General features: G+C 39.2%; 1 protein-coding gene across 3 annotated transcripts in view; it reads right to left on the bottom strand.

Annotated features, from left to right (window-relative positions):
- Positions 1-7,492: 7,492 nt before the first annotated feature.
- efcab7 (EF-hand calcium binding domain 7) overlaps positions 7,493-21,693 on the bottom strand; it is a 95,240-nt gene continuing 81,039 nt past the window's right edge. For 2 of the 3 annotated variants that reach the window (XM_048538905.2, XM_048538907.2), the window contains 4 exons: positions 20,090-20,238; positions 18,275-18,484; positions 17,251-17,358; positions 7,493-15,803 (listed from right to left, as the gene is read on the bottom strand). In XM_048538905.2, the coding sequence (XP_048394862.2) occupies positions 15,729-15,803; positions 17,251-17,358; positions 18,275-18,484; positions 20,090-20,238 (542 nt within the window). In that variant the 3' untranslated portion in view covers positions 7,493-15,728. The remainder of the gene's footprint in view (positions 15,804-17,250; positions 17,359-18,274; positions 18,485-20,089; positions 20,239-21,693) is intronic. The other variant, XM_048538906.2, reaches the window with a different exon arrangement.

The following is a 21,693-nucleotide window of genomic DNA, read 5'->3' as shown; positions in this document are numbered from 1 at the left end:
ATGCTGAAACATTTGCAACAATCTTCAGCCAGAAGTACCTTATGAACGATCCATCTTGGTCCCCTCGAGCAGTCCATTGCATCGCAGATACCATTCTTCAGCCAACTCAATTCACCAGGGTCACTTAGCCCTTCACCTCAGTACAGCCTTCATTAAAACTCCAGAAGGGATCAGTGTATATCAACTTATACTAAATGGAGTGCAGGAGTTCTAGAAGGCAGCACCACATCCATGTCATGGATAGCTAGTGGAGTCGACGTTGGAACGTCTTTGTGAATTTCTTCCTGAGCAGAGTACCCATAGCCTCCCATTGCTCAGGTGTGCTGAATGGGCATTAAGGTACAGGAATCTGATGCCTGTCAGCCTGATAGCATGTGGTTCAAACAGGCAAGATTCCTGTCCCTCTTTCTCACCTGACCTCTCTTGGCTACTCCCAATTATGCCCACCTTCTGCAACTGGTTTATTGGGCTTTCAGGCCAAATCATCGTTTCTGGCATCGATCTGTTCAATCCACCTCCCATCTTTTCTTGTCTAAATTTTTTCCAAAATTCTTCATTCCCTTCTCCCTCATACTGCTTGTCCAGCTTTCCTTCAACTGTATTGCTACGATTCACATTGGTGACCTCTATTCAGAGGCAGGGACAAAAAGCATAGGCCCAGGGTGATGCTCCTGCGCCAGGGCCCACCTCCTGCCATAAGCCAAGGACAATGGCCCCACCTATCAACCAAACACAGCATGCCCCCTTGAGTCATATGCCCCAGTTATTGGTCATTGACATACCTTCCTGTCCCAGACCCAGCCTCTAGTTATGCTCTTCCCCACAAATGGAAGCATTTTCTACCAATCCTTTTATAATTTTAAGGATCTCTATTAGCTTGCCCATCAGCACATTTTGTTCAACAGAAATTAACTCAAATTGTATATCATTTTCAGATTTGCATACTTACAAATTTCTGCTACAACCCTTGAAACTTTTCTGTGCCTTCTCTCTCATGCCCCTAAATCTTTTATGTAACGTTATTCTAAATTCCTCTTTCTTTGGTTGTATTTTAACGACAATGTTTAAATAAACAATGTTTTGCTTAACATTGAGTAGTTTGACCAGTCGCTTTGCTTCTGAGACGCTTTACATTTGCCAATACAATAAGAAAAAGTTAGGGTCTAGGCTACCTTCTAAAAATATTTTTGAGGGGGTCTGGTCTGGTCTACACATAATGCTGCCTCTCAACTATATCAGTATATCTCAAAAATCTGACTTAGAGTCATACAGTCAGAGTCATACTTGTCCAGCCAAGTTTCCCAGATTAAACTAGTTCCATTTGCCTGGGAAGAATTATCCCAGCAGTGATATTTCTGACCTTAAGTCATTTGCAACTTCATTCCTTTTTCTTTCCTTTCTTGTATATGTGCGTGTGAATGTGCGTTGCAAATCATCCTGTTGAATTTTTTAAATATAGTAATAAATCTGACTTTGTTAGACTCTAAATAATTTGCTGTGGACATTGTAAAAAGGACTTTGACAGTCAGGGTTTGTGAAAATGCATCACCATCTGTTTTTTAAAGGAAAAAGAAAAATACAAAAGAATATTAAAAAACCATCCCCTGTTGCCGACAGGAGGACAGTAAAAATAATTCAGTTCACTTCTCCACCTTGACTGAGACCGAAATTGGGGCCTCACATCTAAACAGGATCCAATTAAGATAGTTGAAAATATGACCAAAGTGCACAAAAATCTGAGTAAAGCCCACACTTAGGGGGAAGCCTGAATTTGTTAATAAAAGTAATGAAATGGAAACTGGGTGAGTACAATTTCAATAACTGAAATAATCTGTAAGACAAATATAAATACCACAGCAAATTCTAATAATTCTAACAGCAGAGGAATAAAGTTAATGATACTGCAAAGATGGGCCTCGAAAAGGAAGGATTAACTCGCAGAACATTTGCCTCTCTAAGCCCAGGAAAGTGGAAGCTGCAACTAGATGAAGTACCTATTGGGGCTAAAAGACCCTGAGTTACTCCAAATGGTTCTTGAATGTTGGAACGCAGTTCATATCCAGAATGGGTAAGAATAGGTTGATTGAGGTATTCTCCCCATGAAAATTATCTTGGGCTGAGAAATGGCTGAGATTGTCAAAAACAAGTGGTACAGTGGAAATGTTGGGCACTCTTTTGGCAAGTGATTCACCTCCTGACTTGTGAACATCTTTCTGCCTCCCACAAGTCTAAAATCAGGAGTCTGACAGAGCAATCATCAATTGGCAAGGAGAGTACTGTTATAACAATGGGCAAGTCTTTTACTGATGCCCCTGCAATCGAATTTAATGTTCACTTCCTCTTCCACACATTGTCGCTGTTGAATGTATTTTTTTTATTCATTCATGGCATGAGGCATTGCTGGCCAGGCAGAATTTATTGCCTATCCCTGGCATCATGGGAGGCGATGGCCGAGTGGTCTTATAGCTGGACTGTTAATCCAGAGACCCAGATAACATTCTGGGGACCCAGGTTCGAATCCTGCCACAGCGGATGGTGGAGTTTGAATTCAATAAGTATCTGCAATTAAGAATCTAATAGTGACCATGAATTCATTGTTGATTGTTGGGAAAAACCCATCTGCTTCACCAATGTCCTTAAAGGAAGGAAACTGTCATCCTTAGATGCTCTGGCCTACATGTGAATCCAGATCGACAGCAAAGTGATTGACTCTTGGATGTGAGTTTGCTCGCTGAGCTGGAAGGTTAGTTTTCAGACGTTTCGTCACCATACTAGGTAACATCATCAGTGAGCCTCCGACGAAGTGCTGGTGTCATGTCCCGCTTTCTATTTATCTGGTTAGGTTTCCTTGGGTTGGTGATGTCATTTCCTGCGTTGGTGATGTCATTTCCAGTTCTTTTTCTCGGGGGATGGTAGATTGGCTCCAAGTCAATGTGTTTGTTGATAGAGTTCGGGTTGGAATGCCATGCTTCTAGGAATTCTCGTGCGTTTCTCTGTTTGGCTTGTCCTAGGATGGATGTGTTGTCCCAATCAAAGTGGAGTCCTTCCTCATCTGTATGTAAAGATAAGCTAGCCACCAGGATACATGAACATCAACTGGCCACAAAACGACATGACCCACTATCACTCGTATCCTTACATACAGATGAGGAAGGACACCACTTTGATTGGGACAACACATCCATCCTAGGACAAGCCAAACACAACACCCACAAACAAAGCTGCATTAGAACATTATTCCAATGAGCCACCACACACTGCAGCACAGAGGAACTACGCAGAGCAGAGGAAAATCACCTATACAGCGTATTCAAAAAGAATGGGTACCCTATGAACACAGTCCGCCGATTCCTCAGCAATAAACCCAAACAAACAGACAAAACGGGCTCAGAAACCATAACCAAACTCTCCCCTACATCAAAGACATTTCCAAAATGACTGCCAGACTACTCGGACCTCTTGGCATTAGGGTAGCCCACAAACCCACCAACACACTAAAACAGCAGCTAATGAACTTAAAAGACCCTATACAGACAACAAATAAAACGAACGTTGTCTACAAAATACCTTGCAAGAACTGTGACAAACACTACATTGGACAAACTGGCAGAAAGCTAGCTACCAGGATACATGAACATCAACTAGCCACAAAACGACATGACCCACTATCACTTGTATCCTTACATACAGATGAGGAAGGACACCACTTTGATTGGGACAACACATCCATCATAGGACAAGCCAAACAGAGACAAGCACGAGAATTCCTAGAAGCATGGCATTCCAACCGGAATTCCATCAACAAACACATTGATTTGGAGCCAATCTACCACCCCCTGAGAAAAAGAACCGGAAACGACATCACCAACGCAGGAAATGATATTGCCAACCCAAGGAAACCTAACCAGATAAATAGAAAGCGCGACATAACACCAGCGCTTCGTCGGAGGCTCACTGATGATGTTACCCAGAATGGTGATGAAACGTCTGAAAACTAACCTTCCAGCTCAGCAAGCAAACTCACATCCAGAACCTCAACCTGAGCTACAAATCTTCTCAAAACTCACTGGTTGACTCTTAACTGCCCTCTGGGCAATTAGGGATGGGCAACAAATGCTGCCTGGCCAGCCATGTTCTCATCTCATGAATGAATAAAGAAATAAAGTTAAGAGTCAACCACCTTGCTGTGGGTCTGGAATCACATGTAGGTCAGACCAGGTAAGGATGGCAGTTTCCTTCCCTAAAGGACAGTGAAGCAGTTTGGTTTTTCTGACAATTGACAATTGACTCACAGCCATCATTAGACTCATAATTCCAGATTTTTTTTATTGAGTTCAAATTCCATCATCTGCCACAGTGGGATTCAAACCCAGATTCCTGGAACACTATCTGGGTCTCTGGATTAACAGTCCAGCGATAATATCACTGGGCCATTGCCTCCCCTATAATCTACTGGATATACTGCAACAATTTTCCAAAGTCACTTTGGAAAAGTAGTATCTACCTATACAACCTTTAATACCAAGAAGATCAAGGGCTATAAGTCAATTGTTTACCTCCAATTCATGTTTTGTTCTGAGGAAGGGTCACCGGATCTGAAACATTAAGTCTGTTTTCTCCTTCACAGATGCTGACAGACCTGCTGACCTTTTCCAACAACTTTTTTTTGTTCCATACTTCATCCTGATTTGGCATAAGGCAGTCTTCGCTATTGCTAGACTATAATTCTGTAGTTCTGTATATAATGATCATAACCACAAAGAAAGTAGCAACTCAAAATGAAGGCCCATCACCTATTCTCAAAGTTACAAGAGATGTAGGAACAAAAGAACACCACTGCGTTCTGCAATCTCTCTTCATTTGATTGGTCCATTGCTTTTCTGTTTACTACAGCCAAAGTGGACAAATTCACATTTTCCCACATTATACTCCATTTGAAAAACTTTTGCCAACTTACTTAATCTTTCTGAATAAGCCCCAATATTATGAGTTGCACCTGAATTGAATCAATTGGTTTTGTTTGGTATCTTGTCTGGAGGTAAAGCTGAGATCAAATTACAGGTCCAATAAAAACAAGCGAAACTCAAAGACCCAAGGAAAGAAATCAAAACATGCAGAAACTTACAGGGTCTTGAACAACATGGGCTAGAATAGGAAATGAGTAATTAGTCCAGTGAGGCATTTCTTCATGTCAGAAGCAACTTGTTCCATTTTTCAATTAAGCTCCTGACACTGAGACAAGATCCTTGCCAGACAGTAGTAAGGTGCCTATTAAGTGGTATAATTGCCTCCTTAACTGTACATCTTGCCTTCTTATTATGCAGCTTCCTATCTTATCACCGATTGCAAGGAAATTCATTGTAAAGAATTCTTAATAAGAAAATCTGAACATCCAGCTCACAGATTGGACCAGGCTGTATCTCAGGGCTGTTTGCTTGCTGTCTCAGTATTCACTCACTTTGGGCCTACTTGGATGTTGACAGCATCCCTGCCTTGCCATTTTTTGTAATGTTCACTCTGCCAGAGGTACCAAACTTACAGTATTGCTGTCGTGCCTTTCTGTTCGACACTGACACAAAGCCAGGACTCTAGTCATAATTGTTAGCAGGTAAGGGAAACAGCCTTCAGTTGGGGGCAAGCAAGGGCAGCCTCTGAAACCAATTCTGGTCCTTGGACATCGTGAGTCAGCCATGTGGGTTGGTCAGAGTTAGGATCTCTTTATAAGATGCAAGGAGCTGAATGTGGAGAAATGCACCATGCAACTTAACTTTTTCTGTCCTAACATGGGCTTTCCTTTCCTGGAATGAGAGAAAATAAGGTATTAAGAGAGATAGAAGTGGCTAACACAGCTGTCAGTGCTCACGCAGGTGGGGATAAAGGAGGAGGTTGTCCTGACTGCATGCAATAAATTGTGATAGTGGTAGAGCATGAGTCTTGGTGGATGGTGGGTACAGTAGCAGAGATAGACTGACTATGGACTGGCAGAGACAGTATGGTGGCACTTACCTTGGCAGAGAGCTGGGAATTTCTCCAGATATCTGAGACCAAATTAACCTAGGTGTGAACCTTGAATCATCCACCAGGACCTGTAAGAAATTGTCCACAATCAATTTTCCTTTATCTGCCATGACCTGGGGAATGTCATGAGCTGTGCAGGTAGGTCTGGACTGACAGTCTGGGTACACAGCAACATTTTAGTGATGGCAAGTGTCAGAAATGCTGGTCCCTTCTAGGATATTCCTGCAGTATATTTTGAGGGATACAAACAAGATGACATGGGGTGGGGTAGATAGTTAATGAGGTGAATTTTGGATGAAGTGGAAAAAAAACTCATTCAACCTCATTGAGAGAAACCCTCCACAAGACTCAGATTCAGCCCATGGACCTGACTGAAGGAAAAAGTCTAAGGGATAGATCTTGTAAAGGCTTGTAAAAGCAGAGAGGGAGGTAATAGGGGAGTTGTAAGCCAAAGAATTTCAAAAAGCAGTTGAAGATACACTTAAACCTTTCACCTTTAGTGGGGTATGAATCAACTGCCCATTGTATATCCTACTTAAAACTGGGTGGTGCATAAAACACAAAGCAAATCCAATATTATGGTGTAGAGCTAGATGAACACAGCAGGCCAAGCAGCAGAGGAGCAGGAAGATTGACCAAGAAGGGTCTAGGCCCGAAATGTCAACCTTCCTGCTCCTCTGATTCTGCTTGGCCTGCTGTGTTCATCCAGCTCTACACCTTGTTATCTCAGATTCAGCAGCATCTGCAGTTCCTGCTATCTCAGAAAATCCGATTTTATCCATTTTATATCCTCAATGAATTTGGAGCTTCTGCCCCAAGCTGTAATACAGTATAGCAGAAACTTTGGAACGATGTACTGAATAAAAATTTAGGACATTTCTATGTTTAGAGTCAAACTAAAAGCGAGTCTCTGTAAGGGTTATATGTTAGCTGACATTTACTCCACTGGGTTACAATTACAGTGCAAAAAGTCATAGAGCAAAGGAATCACTAGCAGGTTAAAGATAGCCCTACAAGACATCTTGCTACCAACATGCCTGAGGCAATTAAGACACACTTTAAAATAACTAGCAGTAAGCCTGTTATAATTCCAAGTATAACAAATGAGTGCAGTTCTAAAATGATAAGGTTTCAAGCAAACTCATGAAAAATTTCTTGTATATTTTAGCCCTAAAATTTGTTTGAAAGTTTGAAATAATCGTGAGATAAATCCTAAAACCACAACTGATATTTAAATGTACATTAAAAATCTCCCCTGATGGTTCAGTCAGTAAATTTATCTTGTGGTGTGGCACTAAGCCATACAAATGAGGAATTCCAGATTTGATCTCCGGTTTGTGCTGAGTCAACTGGTGTCTGCTGAGGTGCTAGGTACTAATATTGGGCTTGATGTCCCAGACTAGGTAAGGGGACAAAAAAAAATCACCACACAATAGTGCTTGTTGTGAAAAAATATTTTAATTGACCTGTTATGAAACATTTTCATGGCATAGAGGCACTAAACAACAAGTAAATGCTCTCTATCGCTAATCTATATACATCAAGTAATAATTGTGCTCAGATGTCATGTGCATGTCCCTCTTCTTCTCCACCCCGACATCCACTATAGTTAAACAATATGCTTAAATTTGGTGTCCGCATTGATACTTGAAGACAGGCTACTTGAATGAGCTAGTGGAAGTGACCCAACACACGCCCCAGAAAGAACTGTACCCTAGAAAGGAGGAGCATTTTCTGGAGAGGAAACTGAGATTAAATTAAGCCTGATAGTTACACAGTTCTGCACAGCGAACATACTAATTAAGACTTTAGGCAAAGGAGAGCCTCCTTAACCATAATTTTATTTTGGGTTTTAAAGAATGCAATATATTTGTTCAAGCATGTTCTGCTGACAAGAAAGGACCCATTTTAAAATACAAGAGGAAAGTTAATGCTGCTCCTATCTCTGACTGACAAAATAGCAGAATGAGCAAAATGCAGACTATTCTGATACCTCTGCCTTTTGAGAAATGTTATCCATCTTTGAGTTCAGTTTCAAGTTGTGTTGGCAGTGTACATATTCTGCTATTTGGATTTTTAAACAATAGAGCAGATACAACTACAAATTGCATTTAGTCATAATTAGTGTTGGAGCTAAGCAGAAAGATAAAGGCAAGACAGAAAGAATTAGGAAGAAGCAAAAACACAGACAGAGCTATAGAAAGCAACATTTTAGCAAATAGGTCTTTAAAAAGTAAAAAAAAAATCCAAAAGACCATGTTAAAAAAATTAGTATTGGTTTTGGTAGCATATTATGTGCATGAAGACAGCATTGCACACTATACAAACAGTAGCCATTGTCAGGTATGCACAGCTGACATTCAGCTCAGTGGGCCTGAAATTATGTAAAGACAGCTTTATGTTGCAGGATGACAATTGGAGGCAGAATATCAAAATTTGGACAGGGAACAGAGATGTGAGATCATGACACATTAAAGAGAAAAAAGAGGTTGAAGATCATGTTGTAATTGCAGAAATTAAATGGATCTAGGTGTGTGTTTTGAAAACAGGGTGATGATGGAATTTTTAAGAGGAATAACAATGTTCTGTATAAAGGCTGATAACAATAACAAAACCACATAGGGAAGATGCATGATGAGAAGTTAGTGATGAGGAAGCATAAAGGGGATTTCATGGATGAATAGGCTTTGAAGTGGAGAGGTAGGTCAAAAGTATGATGTCCTGGCATAAAGTTGGTGGTACACTACGGAGCAGTTAGACTGAAATTTAATGAAAAGGTGTAATACTGCAGCTTCCCAGTTGAGCTTGACTTTTGTGATGAAGTACATAACCTGATATTTGATGTTTAAAATGAAGTTTGAGGGGATGACTGATCACAAGAAACAGGAACATTCTGTTGCCCCTTCCTTGCAAGATAATCTTGCAGTAAAAGGCTTTGGCTTGGAAGAATGTTGACCCACAGTGCCATTAGACCATGAATTTCAGGATTTTAATTCAGCAATTCTGAAGGAACAGCGGTTTATTTCCAAGTCAGGACGGTGACTGGCTGGGAGGGAAATCTGAAAATGATGGTGTCCACATGTACCTGCTGTACTTGTCCTTCTAGGTGGAGTGGTTATGGGTTTAGAAAGTGCAGTCTAAGGATCTTTGGTGAATTTTTGCAGTGTATCTTGTAGGTAATACACACTGCTGCTACTGAGCATTAAATGGGGGAGGGAGAGGACATATGTGGACACGGTGCCAGTCCAGCCGGCTGCTTTGTCCTGGAAGCTTGAGTTTCTTGGATGTTCTTAGAGCTGCACTCAACCAGGCAAGTGGGATGTATTCCATCCACTCTTGGGGGAGGTGGGGTCTATGCTAAAAAAATAATGAGTGCAATCAAAGCAGCAACGACAATGACAGGAAATGGTTAAACAGGTCAATAGCTACAGAAATATTAGAAGAGGAAGATGAGGGAATTTGAATGTAACACATGAGGAGGCTATATTCCTTCGGCTGAGTGGATTGGAAGGTATATAAGATTATTTCAGGTTTTAGATTGGATATTTTCTTAAATTTTGGAGCATTTGTTACTTCCATAAATGATCAAAGTGTTTTACTTACAGGCGTGGACTTGTGTTATTCAATATAATGCCGTTACCAGTGGTGTAGCAATAGCACCCCCTTGTGATCTAAACATATAATATACCACACATGCAGTTCTCCATTCTTTGACAGAATGAAACATTTTGTGGTCAAATCAGATATAGATCGGAATTTTTAAAACTTGTCATTAACATCAATGTTTAGTGTAACAGAACAAAGAAAATATTTCTTTAATTCATATAATTACAGAATATTTCTCAAGGACATGAAAAGTAGTTATTTGGAAGTGCAGAACTTGAGTACTGATGAAAAAAACATTTTATCACAACTTTTCATTTTGCACTCATCAGGACAATTCACAAGAATACCAACACTTATACTGTATGAGAAGAGAGTACTGATTGGTTGGCAAGTCCACCCGAGTGTAAGATGAAAAGTTTCCAAAAATATGCCTTTTTTTAACAACATGAAAAGTAGTAAACTTACATCACAGTCTGCTTCTAAGCTGGATTTCTTAACTTCTCCAATTCAGCCTTTTTATTCTGAGGGACTTTGGGTTAGAGTTGAGACTGGTTTGCTCAGTCAATTTTCATCTTGGCTAGTTCATTGATTGCCTGTGTTGCTATTTCCTTTTTGTTAACAGTGAGTAGGTGAACTATCCTTCAGACGTCTTCTTTGTTCAATCATTTGCCAGCGTGCCTCTCAATAAAACCAACTACTTCACCTTTATCTGGGGGTATAGCATTAAAAAAGAACAGTCTTGGTCTTGTAAAAAAAGGAATCATACTGGTGCAGTTAACCTTGAATGACTAACCTGAATTAGACTATGATAAGTGATATTCTACTGGCTAAACACTCAGTTTCAATGTCTAGCTCATTAATAAACATTTTGTCAAATGGTTTCATCCATGCTTTTTTTTAAAATGCATGAAACTTTGTTTCTGAAACATAACAGAAAACATTTCCAATCTTGTGCCAAGAGGCCAAAAATCATTAGAAAAATCTAAAATGTGGCAAGAGAAGTGGAAGTGCTTGCAGATTGTCCTGTCAGTGATTGAAATTTTTGCATGTAAATATGATGTGAGAGATGGCAAGTACAAAGAGTGAGGCAAGGATACGGTTGAGAAAGTTAAAATAAAGGAGGAAAGATGGGATGGTAAAATGAGAAAATTAGACCATGTAGGAAGTTCAGGGCAGTTTAATTGAGAAGTTAGGAAGTTAACTGAAATCAAAGTCGAAAAGTCATGTGATACAGATGCTGCAAGCATGAAAGTAGCATGTTTTAGTAAGAAAAATGGCACAGTGCATGAGAAAATTTCCATGAAAGATCTTAAAAGATAGGTGTGAGAGTTAGGAGAGTTTGAAGCATACAAAGAGAAAGTACCAGAGAGCAAAGGTTTGGGAGGAGGGATACATAGGTTTACCATGCAAAAAGAGAGACATGCAGCATTCAGTGTCAACTGTTTTAACAATGCTGCCCAGAATGGGATAGAAAGTGACAGAGTACACAAACATGAAAAGTATCAAACAGCTTCAAAGGGGAATAAAAGATAAAAAGACAAAATTAATTGCTTTTTACCTAAATACACAATTGTATTTACAAACTGTGTACTTGTAAACAAATTGACACCACATATAGAGGTTAATAGGTATGAACTTAAGCAGTTATAGAGGCTCAGTGGCAAGGAGATCAAAGCTGGCAACTAAATGTTCAGGAGTATCTCACTTTTTGAAAGAATGCGTTATGTTTGTATGTTTGACAGGTAGGAAGGGAAAGGTGGTCGAATAGCTTTGCTGGTACATGGTGGAATAACTAGGTCAGCAAGAAATGATCTTGGATCAGATGATACAGAATCTATATGGATGGAAGAAAGAAATAATAAGAAGACACTAGTGCGAGTAGTAAAGGGACTAGCCACCTAACAGTAGCTATGATGTAAGAGAACACATGACATAAGGACACGTGAAACAGGCAGCACATCAATCACTGGTGACTCTAATCTTTGTGTAGATTGGGAAAAATAAATTTGCAAAGGCAGCCATGAAGAAGAATTAACAATGCATTTGGGACCGTTTCCTATGGCAATATACAGTAGATCCTACTAAGGATCAGTTTATTTTGGATCTTTATGAAATGGGACAGGTTCAATAAATGATCTCAGAATAAAATATCTCCATTTGAAGAGTGATACCTAATGTGGTAGAATTTAGTTTGAGAATGAGAAAATTGAGTTGGAAATAACTGTCCTAAATTAATATAAGGGTAATTGCACAGGGATGAAGAAAAAGTTGGCTGCAGTGGACTAGGAAAGGAGTTAAACAGAAAAGACGGTTGAAGAAGAATGGCAGATTTTCAAGAAAATATTTCGTGACTCATAGCAAATATATATCCAGTGAGGAAGAAGGATTCTAGAAGTGGATAAACCACCATGATTAATCAAGAAAATTAAGAATAGTATCAAATTAAAAGAAAAAAAAGGCAAGGTAGTTAGATTTAGTGGTAATCCAGTGGATTGGAAAAGTTTTAAAAGACAAAAGTGTCTAAAAATATAATAATGTGGGATAAATTAAGAGTAAGAGTGACCCCAAAGTCACCGCTGGTCTCTTAGACAATGAGGCTCGGGAATTAATGATAGGAACCAAGAAATGGAAGAGGAGTTGAACAAATACTTTGTGTCAGACCTGGATCTGATGACTTGCATCCTAGGATATTAAAGGAAGTAACTACATAGAGAGTGGGTGCATCAGTAATAATCTTACAATAGAACATAGAACAATACAGCGCAGAACAGGCCCTTCGGCTCTCTGGAAAAGTTCCACAGGATCGGAAGACTATCTATACAGGACCCTTATTTAAAAAGGGGGACAAGGAAACAAATAACCATAGGCCAGTTAGCTTTGCTTCTGTAACTGGGAAAATGTTAACAGTGTATTATAAGGGATGTAATAGTAGGACATTTAGAAATACAAAATATAACCAAGCAGAGTCAGTATGGCTTCATGAAAGTAAAATCATGCCTGACAAACGTATGAGGGTTCTGACAGGAGCTAAAAGCAGGACAGATAAAGGGGAGCCAGCAATGTATTTGGAATTCCAAAAGATGTTTGATCAAGTCTGTACATAAGGTTGGTTGATAAAGACAAGAATCCATGATGTTTGGGGCAACAGATTAGTACAGATAAAGGATTGGAAGATAGAGTTATCATAAAGGGTGCATTTTCAAAAAGACAACCTGTAACAAGTGAAGTACCATAGGGATCGCTAATAAAGCCATAATTACTTGCAATATATATTCACAACTTGGATGATACAAGTGAATGTACTATTGTCAAGCTTGCAGATGATGCAGAAATAAGTGGAGAGGCCAGTAGTGAAAGTGACACAAAGAGTCTACAGAGGGATACAAACAGGTTAGTAAAACGCCACAAACTAGATAGGTGGAATATAACGTGGGAAGATGTGAAGTTACCCATTTTGGCAGAAACAATAGAAGTGCTGAATATTATTTCAATAGAGAAAGACAACAGAAATCTGCAGCACACAAAAATTTGGGTGTGCTCATGCATTAGTTCCAAAAAGCCAGCATCCAAGCTCCACCAGGTAGTAGGGAGGGCAAACCGATTGCTTGTCTGTATTTCAAAGGGAATGGAGTATGATAAGACGGAAGACTTACTAAAACACAAAGTACTAGCCAGACCACACCTAGAATACTGTCAGCAGTTTTTGTTCTCTTATCTAAGGATATACTGGCATTGGAGGCAGTCAAAGAAGGTCCAGTTAGTTGATTCCTGGTATGAAGGGACTTTTCTATTATGACAGGGGCAGTAGATTCAGCTTATATTCATGAGTTTAGAAGAATATGAGACCTTATTGAGACAAATAAGATTCTTTAGGCATTTGACCAGGTAGTTGTGATGAGGTTGTTTCCCTTTGTGGGAGTGTTGAGGGGAAGAGGGCATAATTTCAGAGTAAGAGTCACCTGTTTTACACACAGACAAGGAGAGATATTTTGTCTCAGAGTACAGTGAATCTGTGGAATTTTTTACTGTAGAAGACTCCTGAGGTTGAGTTATTAAGTATATTCAAAGCTGAGACTGACTTTTTTTAATCAGTGAGGCAATAAAAGGTTATTGGGAAAAGGCGAGAAAACGGAGCTGAGAATTATCACGTCAGTCATGATCTCACTGAATACAGGGATGGACTCAATGGGCCAAACTGCCTACTTCTGTTCCTACTCTAATGGTCTTAAAGTGCAGAAGTAGGGGGTCAGACAAAATTTGTCTTTAAATAAGAACAATGCCATCACTGTGGTACTTTGTGTTGTATATATTGGAAAGTGAAGTCAATTAATAAGGCTTCTGTGAGGGGAAAGGATGCACTGACAGAAAACCAATCAAAATTGCAACATTTATGGCAAGGCTTTTTCATAATGACCAAACATCCTGGAAGTGTATATGGAAAAGGCAAGTGATGCTTGATCCTTTGGATCAGATAGTGGTAGAAGTGAGTGAGATAGGGAAAACAATGGAGGGATCATCCCCAAGGTTCTCAGCACAAGTTATTTTATATGGATAGCAAAGATACCGAACCAAAAAATACTATGTTTGAAATATTTTGTAAACTTAGCAATCAATTATCTAGTAGTGCAAGATATCTGAAAGACAACAAAAGATAGAAACATTCACAGAACAGTGTGTATTTGTCAGTGAAAAACTTTAGTGTGAGGTTCTTTCTAGTTTCATTGTCCAAAGTACACCAAGTCAAGTATGACAGGGTTAAATACACTGATGTAAACTCTCCTAGGTACCTATTACTATACCATTTCTCCATTTTCCACACCAGCCAATTTTGTATTTCAAGTGATATAGTCAATTTACAGGCAGTAGTTTTCTGTTGGCCAATTTTCAATGTTTGTTAACACAAGTTCTTTCCATATCAACTGAAGAATTAAAACTATTCATAAGGAAGCAACATCCAGAAGGTAAAAGCAAAATATAGTTGTCAACAAACTGTATTTGAAAAACTACTATTGCAATAGCATAAAGTTTTGATGATAAACATTTCAACTAGTAACACTGCTTTCCTGTGAAGCTTCATAATTATGAATGCATAAAAACTCGTTGAAAATAATCAACTGACTTTTTAATTACATAGCAGCACTATAGTTTTTCAGCGTTTTCAAACAAGTTGAGTTTCTGCAACAAGCTTCCTATTATGCTATAAAGTACAACCTGCTGGAAACACCCACTGTGCTCTGAAGCAAAACAGTTTGTCATGCAGATTTTTGTGATGCTATTTTATGTTACAATGCGAGATAAGCTGTGATCAGATTGCCACCAAAAACATTAACATATTTCCAATTCAGGTTTGTAATTTTTAAAATCTTTGCAATATTGTCAATGCTTTCATAATGCAAATAAATTATGTATTTTGCTTTCATTCCACAGATCTCTTCTCTCCGACACAAATACATATTGATTGCATGCAATTCAGGTCCACTGGATAGGTGCAATCGTTTTAACTAATGTTCTTATGAGGCCTTTGACTGCACACGCATTTGGGTGGGCAGAAGAGGCCATGTTGTGTGGTATCATGGAATATCAGTTTCAGTTTTAATATAGCAAATATCTTGCAAACATGAGACACTGCATCTGGCAGCCTGGCCAAAAGCCCAACAGAATTCACTTCAGCAGTAGCAGATGGACTGGACTGATGGAAGGCCGAGAGACCATCTGGTCGTGCGATATGCTCCAATGTTGCTCTTTAATGCCTATACTTTTAGGACACAGCATTAATTTCATTTTTGTGAGAACTGTGTTGTTTTAATTAGGGGTCTTTCACAAACATATATAATGCCATATCAAATCAAACTACACTAAGCTCTGCAGAAAAGCATTATCTGTGTGATTCATAACACAATATTAATAATTTCCCTTTAGATATGTAAATACCATTATTCCATGGAACCATAATTATACAAAGCCAGCAAATTAGCCAGCAAATAAACGAGATCAATTAAAAATACATTAGAAGACATGCATACAAAAGTATCAATTTAACTTCACAGTTTGGATTCATAGCTATCCAGATGTTTAATAATGGAGCTCTTTTCTTGTGCTTTATTTCAGGTCACAATGCTTTCTGTGCAGCTGTAAATCCATTCCAGTTTTTCATTGATAGGCATCACATGCTGGCAGACCTACAAATAGCAGGATATGAAAACAGTGAAATTAGTATTTCCATGTTATTCTAAGGGAGGGGAGATATATTCAAATCTGCTGTTAATTTCGTTCTCATCCTCTCCTCTGATTTAATCTTTCCATGGTCTATGCCTAGTTGGCCGATCATGGCCATGTGGTTTAGAACACTGCACTTGTCAGCATGTGAATGAAGGAGCAGGAAATTAAACTATAAAGTTTACTACTGATTAGTTTGCAGCAATTTTGACCGGAGTATGCATATAGATATTGGGCTGAATTTTATCCAGGATCTGTAATGCTGCATGTGGCCTTATTAAGTAGAGAGTGGGATTTATGCCCCTTAGTGGGAGAAGGTCCTACCATTGAGAGTTGCCAGCCAATGTGATTGGCTCTTAGGTCATACATTCCCAAGAGCAGTAGATATCACAGTTAGACTCAGGATCCAGGTTAAGTCCTGGGCTAGTTGGTTATGGAATGATCAGCATTTTGGGGATCGGAGAGTGGGGTAGGGTGGGGGTTAAGGCAATTGAAAGCCACGTAAGAAAGCACACAGGGCACCCCCTAAAGGACATACTCTACCTTCCTTGCTGCCTTTGTGAAAAAGTCTGTTTTCCTGTGGTCTCAGTATTAAGTGAGTGGAGGCAGATTGATGTTCTTAAGGGCCCCAAAAAAGTCTAAGGGTAAGTGGACATCTTACCCATCACATGTACTATAGGGACCTAATCAATGGTGACCAATAAGATGCTGAGGCACAAATCTACCTTTCCAATGTGGCTATCCCACCCCAAAAATAAGTCTTGTAGAAAGCCATCAATCCGGCTCATTGATCAAGGACAGGATTGGCACTGGCCATAGTAGATTTGCATTCAGCATTCTTCACAATCTCAGGATATTTCAAAGCAATTTATAGACATTGCCACTCATAGACAAATGGCCTAGCAAAACTCTGTCTAGGTTCTTGCCAAGGATTGTGAATTGGGCAAAAGAAATCAAGGGATGACCAGTGCTCACAAAATCAGTTTACAGTAGCCATATTTCTCAAGACAGATGTGAAGTTGTGTCACGTCATGGTATGTTACACAGGAGTTACCGAGGATAAAATGTTGTTACAAACATTGTTCATTCACGGGATGTGGGCATTGCTGACAAGGCCAGCAGCTTTTGCCCACCCTGTCGCCCTTGTGAAATTGGTAGTGGATCGCCTTCTTGAATGCATCTGTGCAGCCTGCAGGCCATTTTAGCAGGCAGTTAAGAGTAAGTCACATTGCTGTGGTTCTGGTATCACATATGGCCAAACCCTGTAAGAATGACAGATAAGTCCAACAATCTTGTATTTTCATGGTCACTAGCTTTTTCTTTCAAATTTAGATAGCTTCGAACACACATCTAATCTTGAAATATAACCAACATGTTACCATACTGCTAAAAGTACTTAATTCAACTTACTGTTGTTGTCCTCGGTGGTACTTCCACTGCAAAAATACTAAGCCCCCGACTACTGACACAGTTCTTACTCTGTTCGTTGTTGACATGAACAATCACTCTTGTTTCAGACTGTAAAAGAGAACAAAACAAACAAAAACTGGACTATAATAACCACACAGCTTATGATGCTTTCTGGTGCATAACCTTTATTATATTCAGTGCATTCAAATGTTTCTTCCTAGTATGTGGAATGATTCAGATTGGCGGAAAATTGGCATTTGTAATGGTGGGTCTTCAGCTCCTAATATCATTGCAGCTTTGGTGCAAATATTGCAACAGATGTGGAATTCCAGTTAAGTCAACTTGGAAACACTCATCTCATTCCCAAGACATTTCATAATTCTCAACGGTATCTTCCTACGCCAGCATATACACAGCAGTTTCATCAAAAGCCTTCCCTCCATCATAAGGTCAAATCATGTTGTTTGCCATTTCAACTTTATTTTCAACAACATTCAAGCTTGAGCTGACACCACTCAAGTATTAGGCAACAACCAATTCCAAAAGAGGGCATAACCAGTGATGGAAGTATCTCAAGATTGAAACAAAAATTGCAGAATTCAATAACACGTCAGTCTTTCAGTCCTGTGCTGCATAACAGCATTAAGTATGCATGCAAATCTTGATGTGAGCCTTGAATCTATAACCTACAGACTTATAGTGAGAACATTTGTAGAATAAGCTAATTTGCTCCCTAAGGAGATTGCTACCGCAACAAGCAAGGAACAAGTGAAAAAAAACTGTTCCATTGTTTGTCACTGTGACATGATCGAAATCAGCATCTCATTACTTTACTTCAGTTGATGGAATGAGTTTGAACCTTGGGAAAGAAAGGACTTGGGATTATGTTCACTGGAAAAAAAGGTACAATACTGAAGTAAGATTGATATTATTTCCAATGTATGCTAAAAATGACAATATACACAGATGTCACAAACTACAAAAGAAAACTCTAAATTACTCAAATAAAACAAATAATGCATACTTTATTTTCAATGGCTGATGTGATTCGTGTTTCAGTCTTATAGATGTGAATTACCAAATTGCTGCAATTCTTCATGGCTTTTGCTTCTCCATTACTTATGACAGATTTGCAGATAACCGAATTGAGCAGGTTTCCACCCGTTTCCAGACTGACTGGTGTTAACTTGAGTTTGCTGTCCTCTGCATAGATATTAATTACAAAAGGACATGCCTACACACACAGAAAGAGTATACATTTTAATGAGGAACTAGATTTCTGTACAAAGAAATCAAGATTCAGCAATTTGCATTTGTATAATGCCTATTAGATATGAAAACATTCTGAAAGCTCTACTAACAAAAAACTAAAACCAAGCTAAAGAATATCAGCTAAGAGTGGAACTCTATGGCTACATGTTTCTCACTATTAATGACTGTAAATTGAAGCAATGAATTAAGGACATAAACATCATCATCCTAAATGCATTATATGAACACATTTTCCAATTGTGCATTGATACACAGTAACAATACTGACTCACATTTTAAAACAGCAGTTTACACCTGAACCTCATGGAGAAAAATGTAGAATGCTTGTACCTGTAAACTGATGGACGTTGAAATTTTGCATATTTACACATTTCTCTTCAATATTGATGAAACAAAAAAGTGTTAAAGCTTTCAGTCTTGCACTCATCAGGACAATTTTCAATAATACCCAATTTAAGGAGAAAACCTATACTGACTGTACAAGAGCAGAGTGCTGATTGATTGACACGTGGAGTCAGATTGATAGGTGCCAATCCATTAAGAAGGCACCAAGTAATGATGATTGACAGTTAAATGCCAGACAGGGGACTTTTTATTACCCTGAGAAATGAACTGATTACTGCTGCCTACAGTTTACCACCGTTCAGAGGAAGGGTCGCTGGACCCGAACGTTAACTGTTTTTTCCTTCACAGATGCTGCCAGCCCTGCTGAGCTTTTCCAGCAACTTTGTTTTTGTTCCTGATTACTTCTGTCATCTGTTTTGTTGATTGGAAAGAGATACAGGTACAGATTCTTCCTGTCTGCAAAAAGCAGGTCCATGTGAATTAATATATGTAGCTTCCAGTGCACAAAAGTGTGCCACACAACAAACCCAACTGATAATCCTAAATTTATTATTAGCATAATTCTTATGCACATTTAGGATTATCCAGCAAGCATTGTCGAATTGCAGAATTACTTGGACACTGTGTTGTGAATCTTACAAGTGTGGGTACAATTGGTACCTTGCTTCTTGTAAACAGCCAAAGGAATATGCCGTATGATAATAACCACCAGTCTTTGAGCATACAGCTTAAATACCTGGCATCATATCGGCACTTAATTTCATATCTCACATCAATACTCACTCTATATTTTTGTGCGTGGATCTCCATAGTCCATGCATGGTATTGACTTCTAAAACTGGAAGTTAATAGGTTGGCATGCCATATGCCACGCATGGAACTCGGAGTAACTGAATGGCTACACAGGTTAGAGGAAACTCTGCCCAAATTCCTCCCTTGTATAATAGGCAGAACTCCTTTTAAGTTTGAAGGCACCGTCCTATTAGTTAACCTTGATAGAGACACAAGTCCCTGTTCTTTGAAGACAGCAAACAGTGTGGTTGTTGGTTTCCCCCCTCAAATTGATATTTTTGCATACTGATCTGGTGAGCGCAAGATGAAACAAAATGTGTTTTCAGCCCTTCTTAAGTTCTATACTACCTAATCACATCCCAGTTTCCTTGCTGTAAGTGGTTAATTGCTTACAGATATTAATCAAAATGAACATAGATAAACAACTTACCTCATGCATTTCTAATGTTTTGCTGTAGCCCATTGATTCAAGTGTCACCCAAAGGTCTTTTGGATCACCCTCCCGATCATTAGCTTCCATCAGGTTCAAGTCCATGAATCCCTGACGCGTCAGCTCATTTTGCCTTGTGTCAAAATTTTCTGTGTAGAATATGCAAGTGGGAAGGGAAAGTACATTGAATGTTGCCCTATAAGGGATTGAAAAGCATGGTCTTCGCTAGACTGGCGTTGAACACCTTTCATTGGTCAGGTCAAGAAGCATTAGCCAAAATGTTGTAAACAGGTGATCTGCCTAATCTCTTCATTACAGCCAAAGTATAACCCAGAGTTACATGCATCACGTGAAGAAAGGCAGCAATAAAATCAGAAGTATTTGTTCTTGTTCAAAACCTTAAAACAAAATCACTTTAAACAATATCTTGTTTACTTTTTCAGATCAACTAGGATTAGCTTTATTATTTCAATTCTTCTTTCTAACTAGTTTCAGATCCTTGGTGAATCTGTATGTTCTCTGTAGCTTAAATGAACCTCTGTAAAAGCATTCTTAAAACACTAATGTGGCTATGGCCTAACCAATGTTTTGTAATAATCTCTCATTACTCTTATACTCTTGTATTCTATGCAGATTAACATTGGCAGTAGGATACATAAACCAGAGAACTGACAACTTTCTGGACAAAAGAAGTTACCAAATAAAGCATTACTCCTAACAATGAAAAAATCTGAGCAGTAGAGGTCCAAGCAGGGAGGGAACTGCCTGGGTTCCTTGATCTAACTTTTACTATATAATGCTTCTGCAGGGCTTCACACAGTCAGCCATCCCAGTCTGTAGTTTGCTGAGGAAATAAGGGAATATTGCAGGAAAGGATGGAACAGGATGTACAAAGCATAACACTTAACGGAACATCACAGGGAGTTGGACCCCAGCATGAAAAACTCCTTTTGCACCTTCAAGTTGAGGCATATCTGATCACTTGAGCTTGTCCTATTTCCACCGCACTTTCATACTTTAAAATACACCCGCTTTCTTAGTTTAACAAGCAGTGCTACCACAGGAACAAGGGCAGAAAAGAATGGTTATCACTTTTGCCAGTTGCAGTCTCAAGCTGAACAAGAGGAATATGCAGAAATACTTCAGTATGAAACACAATCTGCTAGCTGAGAAGTGGACTATTTTGCAGAAGTTGAGACATTCTGATCAGTATAGAGTTTGAAGAGTTTACTGACAACAATTCAGTTCGTTGCTTGCAAACAGCTGCCAAGCTTGTAGTGACAGAGATCTAGTGCATCACTGAACTCACTCAGTTTTGATCCCAGATTCAGTAAGGTTGGTCAAATATAATACAAATGCTGATGCGCTTAGTTGGAGGACCATAGGAGGGAAATCAACCCTGCCCAGCTAGAGAAGGCTTTGACTGACACTATACCCATGCCCACTTCATTGGCAGCATTCTGGCCCCCATTCCCGATGGTATTCAGACTAAGATTTCATGGAGTGCTATTGAGGTATTTATGGATGATATCTAAACCAGGTCCAGACAAGCACAGCCATGTGTGGTTTCATCTTTACCATCTATTTCAAAGGAGGACCTCAGA

This window comes from Stegostoma tigrinum, chromosome 8, assembly GCF_030684315.1.
Source record: "Stegostoma tigrinum isolate sSteTig4 chromosome 8, sSteTig4.hap1, whole genome shotgun sequence".
NCBI lineage: Eukaryota > Metazoa > Chordata > Chondrichthyes > Orectolobiformes > Stegostomatidae > Stegostoma > Stegostoma tigrinum.
The sequence above is the reverse complement of the archived record's forward strand: the minus strand, read 5'-3'. Positions and strand labels throughout refer to the sequence as shown.